This window comes from Pygocentrus nattereri, chromosome 19, assembly GCF_015220715.1.
Source record: "Pygocentrus nattereri isolate fPygNat1 chromosome 19, fPygNat1.pri, whole genome shotgun sequence".
Lineage (NCBI taxonomy): Eukaryota > Metazoa > Chordata > Actinopteri > Characiformes > Serrasalmidae > Pygocentrus > Pygocentrus nattereri.
Genome location: NC_051229.1, coordinates 14,631,899 through 14,655,762, shown reverse-complemented (window position 1 = coordinate 14,655,762; position 23,864 = coordinate 14,631,899). Strand labels below are relative to the sequence as shown.

At 37.9% G+C, this 23,864-nt stretch overlaps 1 protein-coding gene across 1 annotated transcript; it reads left to right on the top strand.

The window, feature by feature from the left end:
* Positions 1-1,592: 1,592 nt before the first annotated feature.
* On the top strand, positions 1,593-23,372 carry LOC119261628 (polymeric immunoglobulin receptor-like). The gene is made up of 9 exons (XM_037531241.1): positions 1,593-1,701; positions 1,872-2,204; positions 2,315-2,641; positions 4,490-4,532; positions 7,484-7,643; positions 9,244-9,646; positions 9,759-10,067; positions 10,504-10,557; positions 23,326-23,372. Exons 1-9 carry the CDS (start codon positions 1,665-1,667, stop codon positions 23,370-23,372), a joined length of 1,713 nt encoding a protein of 570 aa, XP_037387138.1. The 5' UTR covers positions 1,593-1,664.
* The last annotated feature ends 492 nt before the right edge of the window (positions 23,373-23,864 follow it).

The window sequence follows — 23,864 nt, the reverse complement described above, 5'->3', positions numbered from 1 at the left end:
TTGGACTAACATAGACGATCTTGGGCCCAGTAACTTCTGCACAGAATTGATTCATGGATTTCTTCTTGCGTAATAGAGTTTCAAGTTGCATTTCTTGTTGCAGCAGCAAACTGTGTTAATTGACGATGGTTTTCCAAAGTAGATCTGAGCCCATGCTGTATTTAACAGTAGCGTGACGTTTTCTCAGGCAGTGCCATCTGAGGGCTTGAAGGTCACACAAATTCAGTAGTGGTTTCTGGCCTTGCCCTATGCGGACAAAGATTTCTACAGATTCCCTGAATTTTTACAATATGTGTATATAATACAGTACATGGGGAAAGTCTTAAATTCTTTGTAATCTTGCACTGAGAAATATTCTTTTCTTTTTACATTTGCGAGTCAAATGAAGGTTCAAGACAATTAACAAATTACAGATTCTTGTTTTTATTACATTTATTTCCAAAATGTCCCAACTCCTCAGGAAATGTGATTTGTGTAGTTTATAAGATTTATGTACCTTAAGTGTACACTGAATTGAAAGAAATATGTCAGCATAACTGAATCCAACAACGGCAAGTGAACAGTGTCTTGTTGTCCTTTGTTCTTGTTCCTATGTTCTGTTTTCTGACATTAAGAAAGAAACAGTTAACAAAGGGATCAAAATGTTACTGTTACTGTTGAAATGACAAGATCAGCAAACTATTTACAATTACAACGAAAATGATACAGCTGTGTAATTTCATTTCATTTCACCAAAAAGTGTAAATAGGAATAAGACGTTTAAACACACCTGCTGTTTTGTCTTATACGAACTGTATTCAGTGCTTCATAGTCAAAAGGCTCTAGAACAGAGGTGTGAAACTCAACCAATAGAGGGCCATATTAAAAAATCTCATCAAATCTGTGATTTTTAATTAATTTAGTATAATCTGAACTGGCTATTGCTTATTTAAAATATGCAAAAACTTCTAACAGTAAAATACAGACACTTGCAGTAGACCTTGAAATATTACATGAACCCCTGAAATACTCAAAAGTGTCTCAGACTTTTAAACCTACCTATTTGCTTGAACTAGACGCCCTTTCTTTTCTGCAAGTTCATTAAAACTTGGGCTCAAATGAACTCCTGAGCTAACAGGCGTTTATATTGGTTGAACTGCAGCTGAAATGCATTTTGGTGATACGACTCGTGTAGAATTGCACAGAATTGTCTAGAATTGAGGTGTAACCACTGTACCACAGACTGGTGTTGGGGTAGGAGAGTTGTAGTAGGTTACATTGCAGTGCATGCTGGGAACTATAGTGCAGCACATTGTGAAAAAGGGCTAATATTAATAGAAAATGAAAAATCTGTTTTAGCCCAACACAAGGCCCACGAGTCAGATCAGGCCTGCCACACAATCCTGTCTGGCCCATTGGCCTTGTTTTTGACTCATGGGCTTGAGAGTGAGGGGGCAGCGGCTTTCAGAGTTTGTCTATTGGCCTGAGGTCAGTCTCTCATCAGTTCATCTTTTATGAAGTCAGTCCATAACGTACGACATGCTTTCTATAACGGTTTTGTGGCTTGATGGTAAATTTAACTTACAGGAACTGGCTCTGCTGATATCGTCACAGTGTCACCAACACAACAGACACTGAGGAAGCAAGAAAAGCTACATCTTATTCAACATAAGAACGAGTCTAACATGGACTACCTTTTGATGTTCATTTTCTTTATTCCCAGTAAGTCGACTTTCTATATTACCTTTTACATTAATCTGCAAAAAAAGTTTTTATTAACTAATAGCAAAGTTTGAAACTAATGTACTGATCCTCAAGAATCTTAAATGCAACTAGCAAAAATAAGATAATAGTATGTGCAGAAAGTCACATTTGTTCTGATGTTTTTACAGGCATTGAGAGCCAGAGGTGGTCAGCAAGGCAGTTATCTCTTCAATCTGGAGGAAATTTCACCATCCCATGTCATTATGATATGAAATATATACAACATAAGAAGTACTGGTGTTATAATGCTGGGGGAGCATTTAATTACTGTACGATTCTGGCTTATGAAAATACTACAGAAGATAGAGTAACAGTGACTGATTATCCAGCTCAGAGTCTCTTTACTGTGACTATGAGAGATCTGCGGAGTGGAGACACTGGAATGTACTGGTGTGCTGTGGAGACTATAAGACTAACTGAGCCAGATGTTAAAGAACAGTTTTACATCACAGTGAAATCAGGTATTTGATTATAAATCCTATTCATGACTGTTTGTTCATCACTGAATTTTGGTGTTTCTTTGACTGTTTCATCATGGCATCATTACAGAATTGTCTCTCTTTGTGTCCAGATCCTGATGTGTCTGTGTTGGAGAGCAGTGTGAGTGGTCAGGAAGGGGGCAATGTCAGTGTCCAGTGTCTCTACAGTGCTGGATATCAGAATGAACAGAAGTGGTGGTGCAGATCTAAAGACCAGAGGTGTTACACAGTGGGGAGGACTGACACATCCCAGAATTCAACTGTTCAGACCAGTGATGATGGGAGAAAATCCTTCAGTGTGGAGATGAGTGGGCTGCAGAAGAGTGATGCTGGCTGGTACTGGTGTAAAACTGGAGATCTGCAGGTTCCTGTTCATCTCAGTGTCAGTGATGCTCCTCCAGCTACGATCACAAACACTGGTATTTGATTTCATGAAGTGAATACAGCTGTAATATAATGCTTAGCATATGATAGGAAACAGTAAAGTGTGGTCAGGAAAAAGACCAGCTCTAGTAAACATTAGTAAGCAATGTTTAAATGTATAAAATGTAAATGTATACGTTTTAAAGGTAGATGAGCATTTTAAAGGCTTTGAATTCTCATTGAAGTTTCTAAACAAGCACTCAGTCACTCATTCTAAATATAGAGCTGCTAGATTTCAGCCGTGTTAAAATCAGACAGCCCTCACTGGTTTATTTAGTTTGTTTATATATTTTTCTTCATACATGTAGAGATGCAAATAAAACATGATCATCAGAGGTTAAATTAATTTAGTTCTGTATAACAATAAATGTTCCAGGCCACTGTTTGTTCTGCCACTGTGTAACACAAATAAAACCACAAGAAAACAACTCTACTGATGGCACTAATGATGATGTTCTAAATTAACATGATAGAAATATAGAATATGTGGTTTCATGAGCAGCTGCAGAACACAGTCACCCTGCACCTGAAAATCCTCCTACATCAGCCTGTAACCATAAAAGGCGCAGAGAAAGAGAGAGAGAGAGAGAGAGAGAGAGAGAGAATGACAGTGAGAGAGAGAGAGAGAGAGAGAGAGAGAGAATGACAGTGAGAGAGAGAGATGGAATGACAGCACTAGTACATTTTTATCTACTTCATCTGATGGAATGTAATGAAATTGGGTCAAGTCTTATTACAGTAACAATTTTTACTGTACATTAATTAGTTTAACACATGGTATTATTTTATTAATTTAATTTAAAAATAAATTACTTTGTTGTACTTTTACTATGGCAAGCCATTTAACCTTCTTGTTACTTTTTCTATTGATCTCAGGAATTGTGAATTTAATTTTTTCTTGTAAATATTTACTCTCTTAGATCTGGAATCAGTAAATGTAAAACTATAAAATAAATTCAACTAGCTAGTAACAATTCAGTTTTTATGAATTTTATGAATGAAATGAATTTTAACTAGTAAAAATGTTGTTTTCACATGTGTGAACTGAAGTTCTTGGCAAAATCTGTTGTACATTTCAATTCCTGGATGATTAGTTCTGGATCACATACATCACATTAACTCACCCAAATGTTTCTGATGGAGCTCTGCCACTCCAGAGAACAGAACTGTGCTCCACAACCCCAAAGCTGGAGGGCTTTATACCCCTCTAGCCCAAGCTTGGCTTGGCACAAATAGTTTATCTGATCTTTGAAGTGTCTATGAATATGGCCTATAGAACCTAACATGATGTCACAGTATATGCTGCCCACATGCTGCTAAAAATGCACCACCAACCTTCCAGTGCCCCTGGAGCTTATTTTTGCTGGTATGAGCCTATGCTGTATGTGTCTTGAATCATGTCTATGAATCATGGAATTGAGGCAAAAACGAAACATCAGGGATAGCACTGATATAACCAGGGGATTCTTTGGAGATTTAGGGGTGCTGAGCACCCAATGAGTCTAGCCCCCTCACCTGTGGGTGCATGTGTGTGTGTGTGCATGCATGCGTCTGATGAGCTGCCACCACAAAGCAAATTCCCACCAGCATCTCTATTAGAATTTCGTTAGCACCAACCTCATAGTGCTAAAATCAGTTCAACTCGCATCCAATTTTATTTGTATCGCACTCTTTACAAATGCCAGTGTCACAAAGCAGTTATAGCATCTTCAATATATATCTTCAAATCCACTTATCCTTCTGGGTCATGGGGGGAGCTGGAGCCTATCCCAGCCGTCACTGGGTGTAAGGCTGAATGAAACTAAGTGATGCATATAATTGACACATTTGCTTTGACCTTATAGGTTCTGCAACTGTTACTACCAAAACTGAATCAGCAACAGATCTGTGAGTAGTGCACTTCTGCAAGTGGTGTTATTCTTTAATTGCAAATTCATTTCCACACTTCATTATCACCCCCACCTCTTTGCTTTTTGCAGAATAACAACTGAGAATGTAAATAACAGCACAGGAGAGAATGGGGGACGGCAAAATAAATATGCTCTGAAATGCTAAAGAACAAAATTGTTATTGATTCTGCTGAAATGGTGATTTCATCACTCAACAGCATGTGATTCACTAATATCAGAAATAACTAGTATAACTTGTGTATGCAGTGCAGTGCATTATATGAATGGTTAGTGTGGATTTTGGGGTGATTTAAAATGATAATTGTGCAGATGACAACAAAAAGGTAACGATAACATCATATGGAACTGAGGCGTTTGCATGTTCAGACTGTAACAAGGTTGGATCTCAAAGAAGGCCAGCTGATGTATGAGTTTACAAAAGACTGATTACAGGGAGAAGCTACAAAATACAGATGAAAGAACAAGACAAGGGTGGACAGCGTGGAGTCAATATGCCCCCTGATATGAAACACTATGAACTGATGCAAGTCTGACACCTCTGTTTGTGCTTTTATATACACTGGCATATATAGTCATATGTGATGTATTGCTGCTTTTATTTGTTTCAGAGAGCCGTTCTGTGTTGCACGCAACTGAATAATTCCACACATGCTGTGATCCTGGAGGTGTCGAGGGCTGGCGAGGGCAGAGAGGAATATTCAGCAGCAACTTCTGTGTTTGTTAATTTATCATTGTTTGATTGCAGTAATGGGAACTGATTAGTAAACAGCAGTGCAGTGTATAGATCAGGGTTCCTGGAGGGTTCCAGCGCAGGTGTGTTTGAGCAGGGAAATCATTAAACTGTGCTGGACACCAGCCCCCAGGACCAGAGTTGTCCACCCCTGGTATCCTTCTGCCTCATGTGATGTCACCGTATAACAGGGATGTGCAATTCCACTAATTTGCTTTGTGTAGATTAATTATTATATATTATTATATATTAAAAAAACACCATTAATTGTCTTTTCAATCCATTGCCGAGTAATTCTAATATCCTGATACCAGTTGTAATACTGAACCTTTAAAAAACGATAATTCTTTATGATTTTTACAGTTAAACCAGTAAAAAGTCAAATTCATATTTGAAAGCCTTTGTATTAATATTAATAAACTGCCACATTGATCTACCATTACAGAGCATTTACTGAGTCTTATATGTCTATGTGACTGTGTGTTTGTAATAAGCAGAAGGAAAAGAGGAAGGAAAAGTAGTTCCTATCCTATACATTAAATATATATATAGTATTGTACTGCATTGTATTACACAGAATTCTGTGTTCAACTCTGCACCTTTTCTCTCAGTATCAACAGTGACTTTTGTTTCTAGCAGTATCTGAGCTCAGGACTGTCTTTCTCTCTAACCTATTTGTAACTAGCAAAGATGCTTTCTCTAGATAGACAAAGCACTTCTTGTAAGTCTCTCTGGATAAGAGGGTCTGCTAAATGCTATAAATGTAAACGTAAATACTAAAAATGTCTAGTATCAATACTGTCAACAAAGGATTGATTTTTTTTAAAAGAAATATCAGGATCAGAAGTATTTATTTCTTAGTATTGATCTGCTCATCCATACCAAATGACTGCTCTGCTATTTCACTGGAAGAATCAAACTATAGTCTATGTGCTGTACAGCTGTTAGAAAACTATTTAGAAGAAAAATATTTGACTGTAATCTAGGTATTCCTAGCTCTAACTGACATGGGAATATTTAATAACTTCAGTGTGATCACTAACATTAACTTTACGGTGGAAAAGTTCTAAACTAGATCTTAGAACCTTAGAATCTTAGATCTTAGAATTTAAACTGATCAACACAGTGATCACATAGATCTCTGCTGGTACACACAGTTCACTGGCTGTTCAACCTAACGTTAACAAACTAAGATAACGCCTTCAGTTTTTATTGTATTTATGGATAATTTCACATCATTTTTTTCACATATAGCTTATTACATCCTTAAATCTGTCCCTCTTGCCCACCCAGTGATGAAGCAGCTGACATCGACAACTACTCTTTCTATACTAAATACACACTATATGTATGTAAACATTACATTTATGTTTTCAGCAGATGCTCTTATCCATAGAGATTTAAAACAGTAGTGTGAGGAGTCAGGCTAAAATACTTTTATTGGTATAACAGTAATGTTATCACAGTAGCCCAGCATCACCTAAACCTTCCACTCTTTCAGACAACAATAAAACAATCAAATGTCAGTTTGAAATATTGTATTTGTTCTGTTAAATGATACCTAAAGTTACCCTGAGGTTAAAAAAGATTATTTAAGTGTTACATTTTTACTATTTTGAAAATAATAACAATACTATCTATTATTATTATTATTATTAAGTCTAGGATCAGGGTAATGGTGTCACTGTGGCTGTTAGGGTTTGTGCACTTGGGAGGAATGAAGGGTTGGGTTACGTACATTATATGTACAGGGCACTATTACTGACCATAATGGATTATTTCAGAGTCCAGGGCACAAATATAAAACTCATTTAACAATTTATTAATACAAGTGTCCTTTGTTAATAATAAATTGCTGTGATGCGAATGAGATTCTTCAATATGCGTGCAGATTCTTCTTATGTGACTTGTATTCAGTGCTTTATAATCAAAAGCAGTGGACACTGTTGTTTTACTGTTGTTAATCTAAATTTCTCTTTAGATTAAAACCTCTGTTGTTTAACCCAAAATAAACTCCAAAAACTGTAAGTTCAACCATCAAGAACAAAACCCACAATTATCAATAACAGCAATAACCAAGATAATCAGTAGAAAATCAGCAACAACAAACATCAAAGCCACGTATCAAATTACAAAGAGTCAATAATCAACAGTTTTAATGAAATAGAATTCTCCTCCTCAACGTCTCTTTTGTCAAGATCGATTCACTTAAATATCAAGAGTCAGTTCTACTCAGTGGGTGAGCAGATAGAGAAAGAGACCAGTGCGGGAGTCCAGCAAAAGTATGAGTACTCCAGCTCCAGGTTCGGGTGGTTGGCTCTCAAATATGGGCCTTGCTCGCCATCTAGCGTCCATTCGGTGCACTGGCCACGTGCAGCCGAGCGATGAAAAAAAAAAACGTTTTCGAAGGATTCAACCACACCAAATAACCCGACCGAATCCTGTCCTACATATTTATATGTCGTCGTTGCAGATGTAATTCACCACGACGTGCTCCTTCAACAGCAACACTACTGGCCTGTCTAAACTGGGATAGCTCAGGTTAAACCACTTACGGTCAGAGATAGACCGTTTTAACCTTTACTTTATGGACTTTCACCAAGCCTTAAGCTTTATGTTTCAACGGTAGACGATTTGTAAAAGCATATTCTCAAGTTAGAAATACTTAATCCCAGGATTTCTCCCAGTTTCACTGCACAACATACATCAGAAAAGGCGGAGTTTACGCCCACTTCACGCTGATTGGCTGTATTAATTTCACCAGTTGTTCTGAGTATTTCAATTATTTCTTTTTTTTTTTTTTTCAAGATAATTACACAATTAATTTTGCACTTTAGTGACTGTTTCGTTCTGTTGATTTCTATTTCATGTCACTTCAGAATTAAATTATAATTTTTATTCTCCATTATTTCACTTGACTCAGTGTCCTTCTGTTAACCAAATGAGACCTGGGTTACAAGTGGATCAGTCACAGCAGTCCTGCTGGAGTTTTTAAACATTGTGTCCACTCACTGTCCACTCTATTAGAAACTGCTTTGTCAATCCACCTTGTAGAGTCAGAGACGATAGCTCATCTGCTGCTGCACAGTTTGTGTTGGTCATCCTCTAGTCCTTCATCAGTGGTCACAGGACGCTGTTGACAGGATGCTGTTGGCTGGATATTTTTGGTTGGTGGACTATTCTCAGTCCAGCAGTGACAATGAGATGTTTAAAAACACCAGTAGCACTGCTGTGTCCATTCACACCAGTGCAACACACACTAACACACTATCAGTCAGTGATGTCAGTGTTACTGCAGTGCTGAGAATGATCCATTGACTAAATAGTACCTGCTCTGTGAGGGACCATGGGGGTCCTGACCACTGAAGAACAGGGTAAAAGGGGGCTAACAAAGTATGCAGAGAAACAGATGGACCACAGTCTGTAACTGTAGAACTAGAAAGTGCTCCTATTTAGTAAGTGGAGCTGATAAGTATCATAATCTCATAATGCTGTGCTTGTTCAGTGTGAAATTACTGCTATTGTTAACAGTGTAGTCAAAAACTACAATCTAGAGTGAGGGAGCAGTGGGTGGGTCAGACTGATTACCTGAGTGAAGTCTTCAGTTCATCAGTTACAGCTACATACAGCGGCTGTCAGAATTTGTCTGATGGCCTGAGGTCAGTCTCTCTTCAGTACATCTCTTATGATGTCAGTTCAGAAATTAAAACATGCTCTTTATAATGGTTTTGTTGCTTGATGGTAAATTTAACTAACAGGAACTGGCTCTGCTGATATAGTCACAGTGTCACCAACACAACAGACACTGAGGAAGCAAGAAAAGCAACATCTTATTCGACATAAGAACCAGTGTAACATGGACTACCTTTGATGTTCATTTTCTTTATTCCAAGTAAGTTGACTTTTATGGTACCTTTTACATTCTTGAGCAAAATAAACTATTTTTATGAACTAATAGCAAAGTTTTAAAAGCAAAAATAAGATAATAGTATGCGCACAAAATCACATTTGTTCTGATGTCTCTGCAGGCATTGAGAGCTGGAGGTGGTCAGAAAGGCAGTTATCTCTTCAATCTGGAGGAACGGTCAACATCCCATGTCATTATGATATGAAATATATACATCATAAGAAATACTGGTGTTATGATGCTAGAACAGCATTTAATTACTGTAAGATTCTGGCTTATGAAAATACTACACAAGATAGAGTAACAGTGACTGATTATCCAGCTCAGAGTCTCTTTACTGTGACTATGAGAGATCTGCAGAGTGGAGACACTGGAATGTACTGGTGTGCTGTGGAGATTGGGGGAATATTTCAGAGAGATGTTAAAGAAGACCTTTACATCACAGTGAAATCAGGTATTTGATTATAAATCCTATTCATGACTGTTTGTTCATCACTGAATTTTGGTGTTTCTTTGACTATGTTTCATCATGGCATCATTACAGAATTTTCTGCCTTTGTGTCCAGATCCTGATCTGTCTGTGTTGGAGAGCAGTGTGAGTGGTCAGGAAGGGGGCAGTGTCAGTGTCCAGTGTCTCTACAGTGCTGGATATCAGAATGAACAGAAGCAGTGGTGCAGATCTAAAGACCAGAGGTGCTACACAGTGGGGAGGACTGACACATCCCAGAATTCTGCTGTTCAGATCAGTGATGATGGGAGAAGATCCTTCAGTGTGGAGATGAGTGGGCTGCAGAAGAGTGATGCTGGATGGTACTGGTGTAAAACTGGAGATCTACAGGTTCCTGTTCATCTCAGTGTCAGTGATGCTCCTCCAGGTACGATCGCAAACAAAAGCATTTGATTTCTTGAACTGAATAAGTGAACACAATTGTAATGTAATGCCTATCATCTCACAACAACCAATAAAGTGTCAAGAAATGGGCCTGCTCTAGTAAACGCAGGCAAACAATCTTTAAATGTATGTGTGTGAGGATGGACAACATGGAAAGGCTTCTGACTGGCTTCAGCTGCTAAACGAGAACCCTACGCTGGCCACTTATAATATTTTCTATAACTCATTTTGGCTGTATTGATTTAAAAAACAATAATCTGATGGGTTCACCAGACCCCAGAGTAACAAAAACATGAATAACACAAAAGGGTTAAATGTGTACATGAGGAAAGTGTGAGGGTGGAGAGGAAAGATTTAATAATGACAGTCACACCATTTCATTGTGCAAGGAACATCATCGTGTTCCTTTTGTTCAACAGCTGTGACTTCAGTTTCTGCCACTGAGGGAACCAGCATCAGTGAAGCCACTTCAGGTACGACTACAGTCTATCAGTCTTTTAAAGCTGCACTCATGCATGATATCATTCAAACGTTAAGCAGATGAGGTGATGTGAGCTGCCTGTGACCTGTTTGTGCTGAAAGATATTGTGTTACAAGCGATTTGTGTTCACAAGTCATGAAGTGGGCAGAGTTCTAAAACCTGGAGAAATAGCCACAACATGTAGAGATGGAGAAAGTGACAATCCCAATATTGATTTTGCATTTATTGTTTTTTGTATATGTTCAATTCAGATACGATGAATTAAACAGTAATTGTGCAGTAACATGTGCAGAACTGTGTTCCCTATAGAAGATGTGCACTTATTTCACTTCACTTATTTTCACAGTCAACAAAACATGCCATTTGACTGGGCACCCAAATACATCTTTACTTTTATTTTCTGTATTTATATTCCAAAGCTGCAGTAGCTACGATGTGTTTATGTTCAACACTGCCTGTTAAAGAGAAGTGAGTCACTTGCCTTGCCGACTGGCTGCTTTAGGGATCACTACAAGAAGCAGGGGTTAGAGGCTGTTTGGCTTGATGCAGGATAATATTGCCTTAAAATCATCATTAGTTCATCAGAGAGCAGAGAGAGCAGGGTGTGTGATGCCACACTATCTGCTCTTTGTGGTTTCCTTTTATGAGCCTCGTCTATAGTATCTAGCATGATGGCACAGTATATTCTGCCTGAATGCTGCTAAAAACGTACCTTTAACCTTCCACCACCCTTGGAGCTTATTTATGCAGGCATGAGCCTTTGCTGTATGTATTTGAGTCTATGGAGCGCAGAGTTTGGGGAAAAGTGAAACATCAGGAACAGCATGGATGTAACAGAATGGTAAATAAGTTATGGAGTATTATTGTCATTTCATTAACTTGTCCTTCATTAACCCTACATAGTAAAACCATGAAGACCTGTCAGTTGTGTGTCATTATAGAACTCATTAGAAATGTTTAATGCAGAAACCTTGTAAATTGCTTTGTACATAGCCTTTTAATGTCTGATTAGCTGCTAGCACAATGCATATTCTACTAGCATCCCTATGGGAATTTTGTTAGCACTAAGCTACCAGTGTTTGTTTTCAATTCACATCCAATTTTAATTGTTTAGTCCTTTTTATAAGAGCTGTTGTCACAACGCAGGGTGACACTTTATTTTAAGTGGTCCTTTTTACATGAAATAAGTACTTCACAGTGGTCTTAATCTCAGGACCATATCAACAACATATCAATGTTGTAGCATCAGTGAATACATTCCGTAGATTATCAAGAGACTTTTAATCAACTGCTGAAAAACTATTTGTTTATAATCTGCTGAATTCAGTTATTCATTTTATTTGTTAGATTCAACTTTATATTTGTGGATGTTGACCTGAGAGGTCACTGAACATGAAACAGGTCTAATACAGACCATCTCAACAGTCCCAGCATGCTGTATTATGTTGTTAAAGTTCACTGACATTGTCAGATATACTGAAAAAACTGTAAATGTAACCTGAGATGGATTACTGACTGACCATGCCAGTGAGGCCTGTGCCCAAGGGACTTGGGGGGCCTCAGACCACAAGGCCTGACATGGCCAAAGAGGGAACAGTCCACTGCAGACACAAAAATACATAAACAAATGTCTCTTGATTGTGTGATGACTTAATAAATGAAATATCCTGCCACTTTAATTAAAGTGTCTATCATACATTATACTTACAATTCAATTTTTTCACCTGAATTTTTAAACGGTCATTTTCCAACCTCTCTTTACCCTTACTGCACCAAGCTCCTTCATTTCAAATTGCTGAGGAAAGTTTATTTTTCATCAGATCGTGAGCTGTGACTTTTTACTGGGAAGATACACACATTAGTATCCGGTGTGACCACCATGCGCATGCAGGAGAGGAACACATGTAGGCCCGGAAGGTCGCCGGTTCGATCCCCAGAGCCGACAGCACATGACTGAGGTGTCTTTGAGCAAGACACCTAACCCCCAATTGTTCCCCAGGCGCTGCGGATTGGGCTGCCCACCGCTCCGGGCAAGTGTGCTTACTGCCCCCTAGTGTGTGTGCTCACTAGTGTGTATGTGGTGTTTCACTTCACAGATGGGTTAAATGCAGAGGTGAAATTTCCCTGTTGTGGGACTAATAAGGGTCTCTTAATTAATGTACAGTAAAAACATGGTTAAATAAACATGTTAAATTTTATATAATTTACTGAGCTGCATCACTTTTTACAGTTATGTAAAATTACAAAACATTTAGTTACTGCTTATTACTGTAAGTGTACAACAGACTTGCAGTGCTGATGATTCGCAGGACATTCTGGGAATTTCCTCATAACACTCCGTTTGGAATGCGCCCCTGAAAAATCACTGTTTGAAGGGCCATGTAGCCCTAATACTTCACCCTACCCCTCCATCTCAACAACAATCAGGATAACCCTACCCCTAGACATGAATGTGTAAAAAAACGGAGGGGTAGGGCTAAGTGTTAGGTAAAGGGTGAAATGGGATTGGGCCTTAGTCCCCCCTAAAACTGGCTGAGTGATGCCCCTGGTCATTACGTCTAGTGACAATGTTATTACACCTATTGGATTAAAATAGAGCTCACCCTTAAACGAATCAAATCACACACACACACACACACACACACACACACACACACACACACACACACACACACACATAATTAACACATTTGCTTTGTCCTTATAGTTTCTGCAATTGTTACTACCAATACAGAATCAGCAACAGATCTGTGAGTAGTGCACTTCTGCAAGTGGTGTTATTTTTTAATTACAAATTCATTTCCACACTTCATTATCACCCCCCACCTCTTTGCTTTTTGCTCTGAAATGCTAAAGAACAAAATTGTTATTGATTCTCCTGAAATGGTGATTTCATCACTCAACAGCATGTGTACTCTGATTCACTAATATTGGAAATAACTAGTATAACTTGTGAATTCAGTGCAGTGCATTGCATTATATGAATGGTTAGTGTGGATTTTGGGGTGATTTAAAATGATAATTGTGCAGATGACAACAAAAAGTTAATGGTAACATCATATGGAAGTGAGGCGTTTGCATGTGCAGACTGTGACAAGGTTGGATCTCAAAGAAGCCCAGCTGATGTATGAGTTTACAAAAGACTGATTACAGGTAGAAGCTACAAAACACAGATGAAAGAACAAGACAAGGGTGGACAGGGTGGAGTCAATATGCCCCCTGATATGAAACACTATGAACTGATGCAAGTCTGACACCTCTGTTTGTGCTTTTATATACACTGGCATATATAGTCATATGTGATGTATTGCTGCTTTTATTTGTTTCAGAGAGCCGTTCTGTGTTGCACACAACTGAATAATTCCACACATGCTGTGATCCTGGAGGTGTCGAGGGCTGGCGAGGGCAGAGAGGAATATTCAGCAGCAACTTCTGTGTTTGTTCATTTATCATGGTTTGATTGCAGTAATGGGAACTGATTAGTAAAACAGCAGTGCAGTATATAGATCAGGGTTCCTGGAGGGTTCCAGCGCAGTTTTGTAGTCTCCCTATAACACCTACTAAACACCAAGAGTAACAGACAAGTTGAAGTTCAGGTGTGTTTGAGCAGGGAAATCATTACACTGTGCTGGACACCAGCCCCCAGGACCAGAGTTGTCCATCCCTGATATCCTTCTGCCTCATGTGATGTCACCGTATAACAGTGATGGGCAATTCCACTAATTTCCTTTTTCAATGTTTGTTTTATTGTTTTCTTTTTATCACTGCTTGTTGTTGTTAACTACTTATGTCTATATTGTACTTTTCATATGCATGTCCTTGATTGTAATGTGTGTTTGAGCATGTTATGGCTTTGTGTGGATTAATTATTATATATTATTATATATTAATAAAAAAACACCATTAATTTTCTTTTCAATCCAATGCCGAGTAATTCTAATATCCTGATACCAGTCGTAATACTGAACCTTTTTACAGTTAAACCAGTAAAAAGTCAAATTCATATTTGAAAGCCTTTGTATTAATATTAATAAACTGCCACATTGATCTACCATTACTGAGCATTTACTGAGTCTTATATAGTATTGTATTGCATTGTATTACACAGGGTTCTGTGTTCAATTCTGCAACTTTTCTCTCAGTATCAACAGTGACTTTTTGTTTCTAGCAGTATCTGAGAGATAAAACAATCAAATGTCAGTGTCAGTGTCAAATACAATGAAATATAGTATTTGTTCTGTTAAATGATACCTAACGTTACCCTGAGTTTAAAAAAGATTATTTAACTGTTACATTTTTACTGTTTTGAAAATAACAATACTATCTATTATTATTATTAAGTCTAAGATCAGGGTAATGGTGTCATGGCTGTTAGGGTTTGTGCACTTGGGAGAAATGAAGGGTTGGGTTACATACATTATATGTACAGGGCACTATTACTGACCATAATGGATTATTTCAGAGTTCAGAGCACAAATATAAAACTCATTTAACAATTTATCAATACAAGTGTCCTTTGTTAATAATAAATTGCTGTGATGTGAATGAGATTCTTAAACATGCGTGCAGATTCTTCTTATGTGACTTGTATTCAGTGCTTTATAATCAAAAGCAGTGGACACTGTTGGGCGGAAAGGACAGATAGGTGGTTTAGATTTCATCCAACAGCTAAGTCTTGCATGTATTAATAATATAGACAGTTCAGTTCAGTTCAGTTAAGTTTCAGAATGAATACATCTTCTGATTCTGTTTCTGGTTTGACATCTTGATTTTAAATTTAACAAACAGGAACTGGTTGAGCCTCTATGGGCACAGTATCAGCAACACAATGGAGACAGATGAAGCAAAATTTATGCCATGAAAAAAACAACTAACATGCATTGCCTTTTCATTTTTATATCTTTTGTCACATGTAAGTAGATTTTCATGCAGTAAGTTTTTGTATTGCATTCATTTAGACCAGTTATCAAAGCCAGACATTAGTGTTAATGTACTATTAATAGTATTTCAAAACACAAAATGAGGCTTATTTGCAGTCAGTAACAATAGCTGTCTGTCTGTTGTCTCTGCAGGTCTCGAGAGTGACAGGTTTTTAACTCTTCAAACTGGAGCGTCTGTCACTATTCCATGTCACTATGATAACAAATATATGCAACATAAGAAATACTGGTGCTATCATCTTGGGGGTGAATTCAGGTACTGTGAGATTCGGGCGTATGCAAATATGACAAAGGAGAAATTAACAGTGATCGATTACCCAGCTCAGAGTCTCTTTACTGTGACTATGAGAGATCTGCAGAGTGGAGACACTGGATGGTACTGGTGTGCTGTGGAGATTGAGGGATTGTGGCCTGATGTTAAAGAAGAAATGCATGTCACAGCGGAGTCAGGTATGAGATTACAATAGTATTAGCCTTTCCCTGAATTTAGTTGTGTTTCTCATGTTAATTATAATTAATCCAAACAACATTGTCTGTCTTTGTGTCCAGTTACTGATCTGTCTGTGATGGAGAGCAGTGTGAGTGGTCAGAATCAAATTTTTTATTGGAAGGGAGGGCAGGGTCAGTGTCCAGGGTCTCTACAGTGCAGAGTATCTACATAACCAGAAGCAGTGGTGCAGATCTAAAGACTGGCGCTGCTATACAGTGGGGAGGACTGACACATCCCAGAATTCTGGGTTCTTTGCATGATGCCACAGAAGAACCATTTCTGTTTCCCTTTAAATGGATAATTCTTTAGAGAACAATTTAAGTAAATGATTTGTAAGGGTGAGAACATTTTTAGTTAAAACTTCCATATAATTTAAAGGTTTTAGGAAAACCCTTAAATTGGTCGTTATATGAAAGGTTCTTTAATTAAATTAGGTTTGAATTAAATAAACAGCACAGAAATGTAATATTACATGGCTTAAAAGCCAATTATCTGATCTATTGGAGAACACTTGTTTCAGAGCCCTCAGTTCAGTGCAAGTGGTGAGAAGAGAGTAAAACAGGTTCTATATATGCAGGTGGTGTTGTAGACCCTACTGTGTCCAAAGGGCAATAACACATTAATAGGTTTTATATATGAACGTCCTAAAGATGATGAGGTTCTTATTTACTTTACTGTTTGAGGTGCATCCAGGCATCCAGGGAAAACTGGTGTGGCCAACTGAATAAAAGAAACAGCAAGCAGGCAGCTGGTCTAGCCTAGCTCAGTTATGATTGATAGGTTAGTTTTCGCTTGGTTGTTAGCTTTCTCTCAGTAAGTTTCTCGAGCATAGAGAGCACACAGATGAACAGAGTATCATTTGGTGACTGGTGAGGGGACTACGGGCATACATGAGACTCATTATTAGCACTTTTTTGCAAAATACATCACCCATTTAGTGGGGATTGGAAAATCACTTGCAGAACATTCAATATATTTCCAGAAGTACTCACTCACCCATCCAAATCATTTTCCAATCACTTCTACGTGTATAAAACCAAGCACCTAGGCATGCAAACTGCTTCTACTGACATTTATGAAAGAATGGGTCGCTCTCAGGAGCTCACTGAATTCCAGAGTGGTACCTGATAGGATGCCATCTGTGTAACAAGTCCAGACGTGAAATTTCCTCACTACTAAATATTCCAGTCAACTGTCAGTAGTGTTATAACAAAGTGGAATGACAGCAACTCAGTTACGAATTAGTAGGCCATGTAAAATGACAGTGGGTCCAGACCTCCAAACTTCATGTGGCCTTCAGATTAGCTCAAGAACAGAGCTTCATGGAATGGGTTTCCATGGCCAAGCAGCTGCATTCAAGCCTTACATCACCAAGTGCAATGCAAAGCGTCAAATGCAGTGGTGCAAAGCGCCGCCAGTGGACTCTAGAACAGTGGAGACGTGTTCTCTGGCGTGAAGAATCACGCTTCTCTGTCTGGCAATCCAATGGATGAGTCTGAGTTTTTTGGCTCCCAGGAGAACGCAACTTGTCTGACTGAATTATGCCAAGTGTAAAGTTTGGTGGAGGGGGGATTATGGTGTGGTGTTGTTTTTCAGGAGTTGGGCTCGGACCCTTAGGTCCAGTGAAAGGAACTCTTAATGCTTCGGCAGACCAAGAGATTTTCAGACAATTTCATGCTCCCAACTTTGTGGGAACAGTTTGGGGATGGCCCCTTCCTGTTCCAACATGACTGTGCACCAGTGCACAAAGCAAGGTCCATAAAGACATGGATGAGCGAGTTTGGTGTGGAAGAACTTGACTGGCCTGCACAGAGTCCTGACCTCAAACTGATGGAACACCTTTAAGTTGAATTAGAGTGGACACTGTGAGCCCATCCAACATCAGTGTCTGACCTCACAAAAGCACTTCCAGAAGAATGATCAAAAATTCTCATACACACTCCTAAACCCTGTGGAAAACCTTGAAGCTGTTATATCTGCAAAGGGTGGGCCAACATCATATTAAATCCTATGGATTAAGAATGGGATGTCACTCAATTTCATATGCGTGTGAAGGCAGATGAGCGAATACTTTTAGAAATATAGTGTACTTCCTACAGGTATAAGATAAACCTACTTACACTGTAAAAAAATCTATAAACAAAATTATAGTGGTAAAAAATTAATAGTAAATTTTTTGTAACATTAACAGACAATTCTGTTAGTTAATTTATTTTATTACTATTACTATTTTTATGCTTTTCTTTCACAGATATTATGAATGTGTTATTTAATAACATAAATAGACAAGCAATTCATCAACAATGGCTAATCTGTATCATTTGCTGTACTCATTCTCTCTCTCAAAAAGATGAAAATTGACATTCCATTACTTATTTAATGTAAAATTCTGTTAAATTGCAGCGTATATTATGGACAGGACTATTCTTTCACTCCATATACTAGTCCATAATTTTATATTTTTATATGTAAAAAAATCATACTAGACATATGTTGACTTTTGGTGATAAAAGTCTGGATGGCTTCTTTTGTCTTTGGAGAACTCAATGTTTTCCCAAAAACAAGCTAAAACATGGACTCATCTGACCACAGCATACATTTCCACTTTTTTTTTGGACTAACATAGACGATCTTGGGCCCAGTAACTTCTGCACAGAATTGATTCATGGATTTCTTCTTGCGTAATAAAGTTTCAAGTTGCATTTCTTGTTGCAGCAGCAAACTGTGTTAATTCATGATGGTTTTCCAAAGTCCATCTGAGCCCATGCAGGTGTATTTAACAGTAGCGTGACGTTTTCTCATGCAGTGCCATCTGAGGGCTTGAAGGTCACACACATTCAACAGTGGTTTCTGGCCTTGCCCTATGCGGACAAAGATTTCTACAGATTCCCTGAATCTTTTTACAATATGTGTATATAATACAGTACATGGGGAAAGTCTTAAATTCTTTGTAATCTTGCACTGAGAAATATTCTTTTCTTTTTACATTTGCGAGTCAAATGAAGGTTCAAGACAATTAACAAATTACAGATTCTTGTTTTTATTACATTTATTTACAAAATGTCCCAACTCCTCAAGAAATGTGATTTGTGTAGTTTATAAGATATGTGTACATTAAGTGTACACTGGATTGAAAGAAATATGTCAGCATAACTGAATCCAACAACAGCAAGTGAACAGTGTCTTGTTGTCCAGTGAAGTGCTTTGTTCTTGTTCCTATGTTCTGTTTTCTGACATTAAGAAAGAAACAGTTAACAAAGGGATCAAAATGTTACTGTTACTGTTGAAATGACAAGATCAGCAAACTATTTACAATTACAACGAAAATGATACAGCTGTGTAATTTAATTTCATTTCACCAAAAAGTGTAAATAGGAATAAGAAGTTTAAACACACCTGCTGTTTCATCTTATACGAACTGTATTCAGTGCTTCATAGTCAAAAGGCTCTAGAACAGAGGTGTCAAACTCAACCAATAAAGGGCCAAATTAAAAAATCTCATCAAATCTGTGATTTTTAATTAATGTAGTATAATCTGAACTGGCTATTGCTTATTTAAAATATGCAAAAACTTCAACAGTAAAATACAGACACTTGCAGTAGACCTTGAAATATTACATGAACACCTGAAATACTCAATTTTGTCTCAGACTTTTAAACCTAAATTTGCTTGAACTAGACGCCCTTTCTTATCTGCAAGTTCATTAAAACTTGGGCTCAAATGAACTCCTGAGCTAACAGGCGTTTGTATTGGTTGAACTGGAGCTGAAATGCATTTTGGTGATACGACTCGTGTGGAATTGCACAGAATTGTCTAGAATTGAGGTGTAACCACTGTACCACAGACTGGTGTTGGGGTAGGAGAGTCGTAGTAGGTTACATTGCAGTGCATGCTGGGAACTATAGTGCAGCACATTGTGAAAAGGAATAATATTAATAGAAAATGAAAAATCTGTTTTAGCCCACGAGTCAGATCAGGCCTGCCACACAATCCTATTTGGCCCATTGGCCTTGTATTTTACACATGGGCTCGAGAGTTTGTCTATTGGCCTGAGGTCAGTCTCTCATCAGTTCATCTTTTATGAAGTCAGTCCATAACATACGACATGCTTTCTATAACGGTTTTGTGGCTTGATGGTAAATTTAACTAACAGGAACTGGCTCTGCTGATATAGTCATAGTGTCACCAACACAACAGACACTGAGGCAACAAGAAAAGCTACATCTTATTCGACATAAGAACGAGTCTAACATGAACTACCTTTTGATGTTCATTTTCTTTATTTCCAGTAAGTTGACTGTCTATGTTACCTTTTACATTAATCTGCAAAAAAAGTTTTTATTAACTAATAGCAAAGTTTGAAACTAATGTACTGATCCTCAAGAATCTTAAATGCAACTAGCAAAAATAAGATAATAGTATGTGCAGAAAGTGACATTTGTTCTGATGTCTCTGCAGGCATTGAGAGCCGGAGGTGGTCAGAAAGGCAGTTATCTCTTCAATCTGGAGGAACGGTCACCATCCCGTGTCATTATGATATGAAATATATACAACATAAGAAATACTGGTGTTATGATGCTAAAGCAGCATTTAATTACTGTGAGATTCTGGCTTATGGAAATACTACAAAAGGTAGAGTAACAGTGACTGATTATCCAGCTCAGAGTCTCTTTACTGTGACTATGAGAGATCTGCAGAGTGGAGACACTGGAATGTACTTTTGTGCTGTGGAGATTGGGGAATATTTCAGCCAGATGTTAAAGAAGACATTTACATCACAGTGAAATCAGGTATTAGATTATAAATCCTATTTAGGGTTTTTTTTTTGTTTTGTTTTGGTGGTTATTTAATTATATTTCATTCTTGCATCATTACAGAATTGTCTCTCTTTGTGTCCAGGTCCTGATGTGTCTGTAGTGGAGAGCAGTGTGAGTGGTCAGGAAGGGGGCAGTGTCAGTGTCCAGTGTCTCTACAGTGCTGGATATCAGAATGAACAGAAGCAGTGGTGCAGATCTAAAGACCAGAGGTGCTACACAGTGGGGAGGACTGACACATCCCAGAATTCAACTGTTCAGACCAGTGATGATGGGAGAAGATCCTTCAGTGTGGAGATGAGTGGGCTGCAGAAGAGTGATGCTGGCTGGTACTGGTGCAAAACTGGAGATCTGCAGGCTCCTGTTCATCTCAGTGTCAGTGATGCTCCTACAGCTATGATCACAAACCCTGGTATTTGATTTCATGAAGTGAATACAGCTGTAATATAATGCTTAGCATAGGATAAGAAACAGTAAAGTGTAGTCAGGAAAAAGACCTGCTCTAGTAAACATTAGTAAGCAATGTTTAAATGTATAAAATGTAAATGTATACGTTTTAAAGGTAGAGGAGCATTTTAAAGGCTTTGAATTCTCATTGAAGTTTCTAAACAAGCACTCAGTCACTCATTCTAAATATACAGCTGCTAGATTTCAGCCGTGTTAAAATCAGACAGCCCTCACTGGTTTATTGAGTTTGTTTATACATTTTTCTTCATACATGTAGAGATGCAAATAAAACATGATCATCAGAGGTTAAATTAATTTAGTTCTGTATAACAATAAATGTTCCAGGCCACTGTTTGTTCTGCCACTGTGTAACACAAATAAAACCACAAGAAAACAACTCTACTGATGGCACTAATGATGATGTTCTAAATTAACATGATATAAATATAGAATATGTGGTTTCATGAGCAGCTGCAGAACACAGTCACCCTGCACCTGAAAATCTTCCTACATCAGCCTGTAACCAAAAAAGGCACAGAGATAGAGAGAGAGAGAGAGAGAGAGAGAGAATGACAGTGAGAGAGAGAGAGAGAGAATGACAGCACTAGTACATTTTATCTACTTCATCTGATGGAATGTAATGAAATTGGGTCAATTCAAATGTGCACATCATTTCCACGTGCATAAAATCATGAGCTATGGCAGTCAAAACTGTAATGTGTTGAATTCATACAGAGACCATTTTAAATCATGTCAATTCAGTGATGAACAATGTATGATGTATTTTCAAAGTAAAACCTCTTCATCAGTCTAAATGGCTGCATCAGACTCTGTCAGAGTTTTACTTTGCACAGGTGCTTCATAGTAACTCCAGCTTTCCCTGAAGAGGACAGATTTAATCCTGACACAGTCACACCATTTCATTGTTCTACAAACATCAACTTGTTCCTTTTTTCAACAGTTACAATAGCTGTGGCTTCAGTTTCTGCCTCTGAGAAAACCAGCACCAGTGAGGCCACTTCAGGTACGATCAGTCAGTCTTGTAAAGCTGCACTCATGCATGACATCATTCAATGTCATGTGTGTACATGCTTGTGTACTTATTTTACTTTTTTTTTTTTTGCCTGTCTTGTCTGGCAGATTTGCAATTGAAGCAATTGAAGACGTTTTCCAGTTCATTTTTATTACAGTAACAATTTTTAATAACATTAATTAGTTTAAACACATAGTATTATTTATTAATTTAATTTAAAAATAAATTACTTTGTTGTACTTTTACTATGGCAAGCCATTTAACCTTCTAGTTACTTTTTCTATAGATCTCAGGAATTGTGAATTTAATTTTTTCTTGTACATATTTAATCTCTTAGATCTGGAATCAGTAAAAACTGTACAAAATAATCAACTAGCTAGTAACAATTCAGTTTTATGAATTTTATGAATGAAATGAATTTTAATTAGTAAAAATGTCGTGTTCACATGCATGAACTGAAGTTCTTGGCAAAATCTGTTGTACATTGCCATTCCTGGATGATTAGTTCTGGATCACAAACATCATTTAAACTCATCCAAATGTTTCTGATGGAGCTCTGCCACTCCAGAGAACAGAACTGTGCTCCACAACCCCAAAGCTTTATACCCCTCTAGCCCATTCTTGGCTTGGCGCAAATAGTTTGTGATCTTTGAAGTGTCTATGAATATGGCCTATAGAACCTAACATGATGTCACAGTATATGCTGCCCACATGCTGCTAAAAATGCACCACCAACCTTCCAGTGCCCTGGAGCTTATTTTTGCTGGTATGTGCCTATGCTGTATGTGTCTTGAATCTTGTCTATGAATCATGGAATTGAGGCAAAAGAGAAGCATCAGGGATAGCACTGATATAACCAGGGGTGATTCTTTGGAGCTTTAGGGGTGCTGAGCACCCAATGAATCCAGCCCCCCACAAATCCACTTATCCTTCGGGGTCATGGGGGAGCTGGAGCCTATCCCAGCCATCATTGGGTGTAAGGCTGAATGAAACTAAGTGATGCATATAATTAACACATTTGCTTTGTCCTTATAGGTTCTGCAATTGTTACTACCAAAACAGAATCAGCAACAGATCTGTGAGTAGTGCACTTCTGCAAGTGGTGTTATTCTTTAATACAAATTCATTTCCACACTTCATTATCACCCTCACCTCTTTGCTTTTTGCAGAATAACAACTGAGAATGTAAATAACAGCACAGGAGAGAATGGGGGAGAGCAAAATAAATATGCTCTGAAATGCTAAAGAACGAAATTGTTATTGATTCTGCTGAAATGGTGATTTCATCAGTCAACAGCATGTGTACTCTGATTCACTAATATCGGAAATAACTAGTATAACTTGTGTTTTCAGTGCAGTGCATTATATGAATGGTTAGTGTGGATTTTGGGGTGATTTAAAATGATAATTGTGCAGATGACAACAAAAAGTTAATGATAACATCATATGGAAGTGAGGCGTTTGCATGTGCAGAGTGTGACAAGGTTGGATCTCAAAGAAGATCAGCTGATGTATGAGTTTACAAAAGACTGAATACAGGTAGAAGCTACAAAACACAGATGAAAGAACAAGAC